The sequence below is a fragment of the Vicugna pacos genome, chromosome 12 (genome assembly GCF_048564905.1).
Source record: "Vicugna pacos chromosome 12, VicPac4, whole genome shotgun sequence".
Lineage (NCBI taxonomy): Eukaryota > Metazoa > Chordata > Mammalia > Artiodactyla > Camelidae > Vicugna > Vicugna pacos.
The window spans coordinates 60,454,931-60,461,181 of record NC_132998.1 but is presented as its reverse complement, the minus strand read 5'-3'; the positions used below and the strand labels follow the sequence as shown (position 1 = coordinate 60,461,181).

At 64.6% G+C, this 6,251-nt stretch overlaps 1 protein-coding gene across 1 annotated transcript; it reads left to right on the top strand.

Annotated features, from left to right (window-relative positions):
- Positions 1-371: 371 nt before the first annotated feature.
- SHISA8 (shisa family member 8) lies at positions 372-6,020 on the top strand. Its single transcript, XM_072973950.1, has 4 exons — positions 372-1,331; positions 3,995-4,128; positions 4,839-4,985; positions 5,319-6,020. Exons 1-4 carry the CDS (start codon positions 808-810, stop codon positions 5,711-5,713), a joined length of 1,200 nt encoding a protein of 399 aa, XP_072830051.1. The 5' UTR covers positions 372-807; the 3' UTR covers positions 5,714-6,020.
- The last annotated feature ends 231 nt before the right edge of the window (positions 6,021-6,251 follow it).

Sequence of the window (6,251 nt, the reverse complement as noted above, 5' to 3'; positions counted from 1 at the left end):
CACCTCTGTCTCGATCAGAACTGACGGAGGGGACAGGAAGGGGGTGGGGGGAAGGCGACAACGACGCTCCGGGGCTGCTCGATCCCTTCAGTCCCCGCACCTGTAAAACAGAAGCGCTCCCGCCGCGGGCCTAATGTCCGAAGTAACAGTCCCGAGGATGGTGAGCTGAACCCCCTGGAGCTCCAGTTCTGAGGAACGTTTAGGGGAGGCCTTCGGGGAGGGTCCCCGGTGGGGCGCCCCGGCTATGCGGGCCCTGCCGCGCTCCCTCCTCTCGCCGCGGCCGCGCTCCTCCCCCGGCTCTGCCTCCCTCCCGCCTGCCCTCCTTCCCCCGCTCTCCCTCCCCCGCCCGCCCGAGCCCGCGCGGAGCCGGAGCCGCAGCCAGAGCGCGGGGAGCGCGGAGCGGGCGACGGGAAGGCATTGGTGTCCGGTGGTCCGCGGCCCCCGCTAGGCCCGGGACCCCGACACCCGCCGGGCCGGGAAGAGGCCGGGACCGCGCGCAGACGAGGACCCGCCGCCCGGCCCGGGGGAAGTCCCAGGGCGCGTACTGGCCGGCTCTGGTCCGAGGTGAGCCCGGGAGGGGGACGCGCCCACAGGAGGCGCGGCCCCGCGAGCTCCTGACCAAACCCACCCGGGTCTCGGGTCCTCTCTGGAGGCTGACGGCCGAAGAGGTGTCCTCCAGGAGCCAGCTCCAGGGCGGCGGGGCGGGCGCGATCCCTGCGGTCGCGGAGGATCCGGCCAGGAGAGGGGCGGGAGGGAGCCGTGGCGCGCCGCCATGCGCCGGGCGCTGTAGCCGAAGGCGCCGGCCCGATGGAGCGGGCCCGGGAGCGGGGGCTGCGCGGCGGCCGCGGCCCGCCGGGGCTCGGACTCGCGCTCGGGCTGGCGCTGCTGCTGGCGCGGCCGCCGTCGGGCCGCGCGGGGGCCCCCGAGGCGCAGGAGCCGGAGGCGCCCGGCACGTCGGCCCCGGCCGGGGGAGACCGCTGCCGCGGCTACTACGACGTGATGGGTCAGTGGGACCCGCCCTTCAACTGCAGCTCGGGCGCCTACAACTTCTGCTGCGGCACGTGCGGCTACCGCTTCTGCTGCCACGACGGGCCGCGGCGCCTCGACCAGAGCCGCTGCTCCAACTACGACACGCCAGCCTGGGTGCAGACGGGCCGGCCGCCCGCGCGTGCCCGCGACGCCGCCGCGCCTCGGGACCCGGCCCGCGAGCGCAGCCACACGGCCGTCTACGCGGTTTGCGGCGTCGCCGCCCTGCTCGTGCTGGCTGGCATCGGGGCGCGCCTGGGCCTGGAGAGGGCACACAGCCCGCGCGCGCGGCGCACGGTGACCAGGTGAGCGCGCGCCGGCCGCCGCCGGGGCCGGGGATGCCCGCCCGACCCCCGGATGGCCCGCCTGCTCGGTGGGCGCCCCCTCGCACCCTTCACCCTTCCGGACCTTCTTGAAACTCGGGTCCTCTCAGCAGCCCCCTCCTCCTGGGTTTTCCTCCTAGCCTCTGTCTCCAGGTCTGCCTTCCTTCCACCCCCACTTCACGGAGGGAGACAGCTGATACTGCTGTCTCTCCTTGACCTTCCGGCGGGAGCTGGGTGCTGGGCCGCCTTCCCCCGTGGCTCCCGCCTCCTTCGGAGGGGGCGGGGAGGGCAGGTCACCCGACAGAGGGCACAAGGTTCTTGCCCAAGGAAAAGGACCTGGGGCCCGAGCTGGACTAGCACGGGGTGGGGGGCGTGGGTTGATGTGCGTCTTAGGTCCCTAGGGAAGGGAAGGGACATTTTTAGTAGCTCTCTTGGCCCCCTCCCCTCCTGCTTCTATCCCCCACTTTTCCCTCCCTCCTTCCCCCTCTTCCCCCCACCCCAGCTCTGACTCAGGCCTGACCTTATTTCCCTAGAATTTTCAGAAGGCCTCCCCTACTCACCCCACTCAGTGCCCTCAGGTGAGGGTCAGTGTCTCCCTCTGTGTAGAAGGAGACCTGAAGTGTGTAGGAGGGGAACAGATTCATTGTCACTGAGGCCAAGATAGGTGCTAGCTGAGTTCTGAGTTTCATGTGAAGTGGGGTCCTCAGCTGGGATAGGGACTCTGCGGTTTTGTGTCCTGACCCTGGAACCCTCACCCACACCCTGACACTCACACTCACATGCCCCCAGCCACCCCCATGCCCTGGGGCCTGTGCCCTCCTCACTCACTCACCCAGGACCTTGCTCCCTTGGGTGTGCGGGCTGCTGATGTGGTGTGCGACAGGCTGGTATTTAGAAATGACAGTGGAGAGAAGCCCAGGCCTGGGGTGGGCTGGGTGTGGATGCAGCCCTACTCCTAGACCTCAGGGGCAGGAGGGCTTCCTTGGCACCCCACAGCACCGATTGTCCCCCAGACCACTTAGTCCACCCCCTCCAAGACAGCTGTGGGGCAGAACTGGGGCTGGAACCCTGGCCTCAGCTACTGTGCTGCATCCGCGACGTGGTGGCTCTCCCCTCGGGTCCTGGATGCTGCAGGATCAGGGCCCGGGCTTCCTGAGCTCCGAGCCTCACACTGGGTGAGGGGGAGAGGACCGGGCATGTCCTTGGGCAGAGTGGGGCAGCAGGATCTGAGGGCCATGATGGTGTAGTAGAGGGTGGCTGGGGAAGCCTGAGGACACTTTCACCTGGAACCCACTTCATCCCCAGGGGACTGGGAAGCAGGTCTAGTCATGCTCCAGGAAGAGCTGGGCCACCCTAATGTGCTGTGTGGCCTGGGCCAGTGCCTTCCTCTCTCTGGTCTTTAGGTTCCCATGTGCTCTGACTCCTGTTTCTTATCTGGGGAGACCAGGAACCTAACTTGAACTCATGTGTGGGTGTGTTCTGCACTCCTGCCCTCCCCTCAAGTCTCACCCTTAATTCTGCTGGGTTGAGGTTGATGGTCAGGGAAGGCTTCTCAGAGGGCTTGATGGGGAGTTGGAGTCTGTCTTTGGAGAAAGTTTGTGCAAAGGCTCAAAGGCATGAAAATTGCTCAGGTGTTTGGGAGAGCTGGTTGGTGGGTGCTTGCTCAGAGATGAGACCGCAAGGGTGGGCAGCCAAGTAGTGGGCAGGGCATGAAGGTCAGGTTGGCTCAGGCAGGTGCTCGGAGACTTTCAGACCCTGCTACACTGCAGCCAAACTGCGCCCACTCCAGATGTCCCACCTCCAGTGTGCCTCCTTCCTCATGAATCAGTCATTTGAGGCTCCAGCTCCAGAAGGAGAGTCAGACGAAGCTAGGAGAAAATCATGGGTTCTGGGTTCTGAAGGCAGCTGGGCTGAAGGCTGCATCTGGCTCTCTGTGGGGAAGGCTCCATCAGATTCTGTCACAGCTGGTTGGGGGCTGGGTGTCCTGGTACCCACAGAGGCGGCTGCCCAAGGTCACATAGCCTTTGGTGCGGGGCTGCCACCACCACTGCAAGAGCTCCTGGCTCCTCCCTGCCCTCGTTTTTCCATTCTCCGTGCTGGTGCTGGCAGCTTTGTCTCAGAATCCAGCAGAAGCCCCTGCTGCAGAGGGGGGAGTTAGATAGGCAGGTAAAAAAGGCTTCCTGGTAGAGGAAGGAGTCTGGTGGGGTTTGAAGAATGAATAGGAGTTTTATAGGAGGAGATGGAGGAAAATAATTGACTCCAGAGGGAGCAGCAAAGTCCAGGGTCCTGATGCGCCCAGAGCTTGTGTTGAGAGAGGAGGGTTAACATGGAGGGTCTTGAGGAGAGGACTCCAGAAAGAGGAGAGGAGCCTCTGGAAAAAAAGGTGGCCCTGGTTACACATGATCCCATTCGTTCCCCTACCTGCTCTGAGAATCGGCCCTATTGGGGCAACAGGTTGTGCCTGGGAGGGGAAACTACATTTGTGAGGTCAACCACAGGGGAGAAGGGAGGCCAGAGAGGTTGAAAGAGCGGCTCAGGGCCACACAGTGAGAAGTGATAGCTGGGGCTGGCCTCGGATAGACCAGAGCTGGTGGAGGGGGAGCAGGAGGCTTGGAGGGCTGCTTGTCACCACTCTTTCCCCACAGGACACTTACAGAACTTCTGAAGCAACCTGGCCCCCTGGAGCCACTGCCTCCACCGCTGGGCCCACCCCTGGGTAGCTGTGTCCAGGTGCAGATGGGTGATGGCCTCCCTCGGGGCTCCCACCACAACAGCACCGGTGAGGAGGCTGGTGGGTGGGCCTTTGCTGATCTGCAGTGCACAGCCTCCCTTGCCTGAGGTGCGCCTGGGAGCTGGGGAAGGGTGTGCTGAGGCTATGAGCTGTTTCCCAAATAGAAGTGAGCTGCCTGCCTCTGCAGGTGTGTGAGTGGGGGTGGTCAGCTCCTCTTGGTGGACGGGGTCCCTTGAGGGGTCCTGCAGCCTCCAGCCTCAGGGGCTCTGTGAGGAAGGTTCCAGATTCAGGGGTCCCCAGCTCAGACTCGAGTCTGCCTGGCCAGAGCCTGCAGGGCTTTTCCTTCAGGCTGGTGCCTTCCTTTTAGACTCCTGCTGACGAGGCAAGGTTGACAGCACCTCCCCTCCCCCCAGTATGGGTTCTAATCCTCAAACATTCTTCCCATCTCAGGGAGAAGCAGGTCCTGGGCCTCGCTGCTGGCTTAAACTGAACAGGCTGGCAGGTCATGCATTAGGTTAGACCCACTCAGGGCTGCTGCTATTCATGTTATTCTGAGCCAAGTCCTGTTCCAGATACTGGAGAGTCTGTCTTCATGAGACAGATTCTGCTCTCAGCCTCGTAGGAGTAAGTTCATAAGCCATCCTACAAGTTCTCATAGAATTGCAATTGGGGAGTGAACTGCAGAGAGGTGGTAGAGCAGGTGCAGGGTGGCCTCCTGTCAGCGGGCCGAGTCTCATCTCTTCCCTCCTCACCTCCAGGCAAGAAACGCCCCAACAACGTGCCCCTGGGTTCAGCGACACTGGGACCCCAGTGCGCCCCGCGGTTGCAGGGCGGTGGTAGCATGACGCTGCAGCCAGACTACACCAAGTACGCCACTCTCAAGGCAGCCGCGCTCAAGGCCACAGGTGAGTGTCCTGGTTTGTACCGGGAGTGCAGGGCCCACTACACTTCGGGTGTCCACGCTCCTAGATAGCAGTGCTCGAGGGTCCCAGGTCTAAAGTTCGCAGCGCTCCAGCCAGCTTCTGCATCGCACCTGCGCCAATCGGCTCCCACGCCTCGGCCGTTCTACATCCCCTGATCAGGCCACCGGGCTGGGATTCTATCCTCAAATCCAGAGCCCGGGGCGTTAGAAACCGCGTGTGCAGTGGCCTGTCCCCGCCCAGTCCCGCCCCAGAGGCGCTGAGGCCCCGCCCCGGGGCCTGACCCCGCCCCCGACACACCGCCACCTGTCCCCGCAGAGGCCTCCCCGCAGGACTTCTATCAGCGTTTTCCCGTGACGGAACCTGCCCCGCTGACCCGCCCGGCGCGGGCCCGGCGGTCCCCCGAGGACTTGCCCGCGCTGCTCGACACCTGCCCCTGGGCCCCACCGGGCTACGCGCCCCCCGCCGGCCCTACCCCATCGGGCCACTACAAAGCCTGGACCGCCGGCCGCCCGACCCGGCCCGGCCCCCGCGGCCACCTGGCGGCTCACGCCTCCCCCGCGCCCCGGCGGCCGGGCCAGGCGCCCCGGCGCCAGTTCAGCGTGGAGAAGCTGCCCGAGGCCTTCAGCCCGCAGACCCCCGGCCTTTATGGCAACGCCAGCCGTGGACCCAGGCACTTGAGCACCAACAGCAAAGCCGAGGTCACCGTGTGAGGACAGGGCCGCTGGTTCTCCAGAGACATTGCATTGCGGGAAGCCCTGTTTCCCCCTGGGGTTTGCCAGCGATTGGTGTGGGGGCCCAGGCCACCGAAAGGAGGGGTGCCGTGGGAGGCCAGCCCTTCTGCCTGCCCAAACTGGACTGGGAGCCAGCAGGGCTAAGAAGAGGCCTACCCGGTAAGGCCTGCGGTTCTGTCCTGGGGGCTCTAGGGCCCGGTTTCCTTGCGTAAATAAACCCTTATCCGTGGCTCCCATCCCTGAGAATAAAGGAGCCCCAGCGTGGCTCTGAAAGGCGCTGATGAAAGGAGGCTTTGGTCATTGACTAGACAGACGGCAGTACCAGCAGAGGGCACAGCGTGTGCAAGAGCAGAGGACTGCTCCCCAAAGCTGGCGGGCAAGTGTTCTGGGAGCCAGGGAGAAGCGGCTGGAGAGGGTGGTCAGGGCTGAATGCCAGGCTTAATGTCCACACCAGTAGGAGCCATGGGAGAGAGGGCAGTTAGGCCCCAGCCATCTTGAGGCTAATTAAGTACAGGAG

Coding starts and splice junctions, on each gene's coding strand:
- SHISA8 (XM_072973950.1), top strand. CDS start 808: ATGGAGCGGGCCCGGGAGCGGGGGCTGCGCGGCGGCCGCGGCCCGCCG. Junction 1,332..3,994: donor GCGCGGCGCACGGTGACCAG/GTGAGCGCGCGC, acceptor CTTTCCCCACAG/GACACTTACAGAACTTCTGA. Junction 4,986..5,318: donor AGCCGCGCTCAAGGCCACAG/GTGAGTGTCCTG, acceptor CTGTCCCCGCAG/AGGCCTCCCCGCAGGACTTC.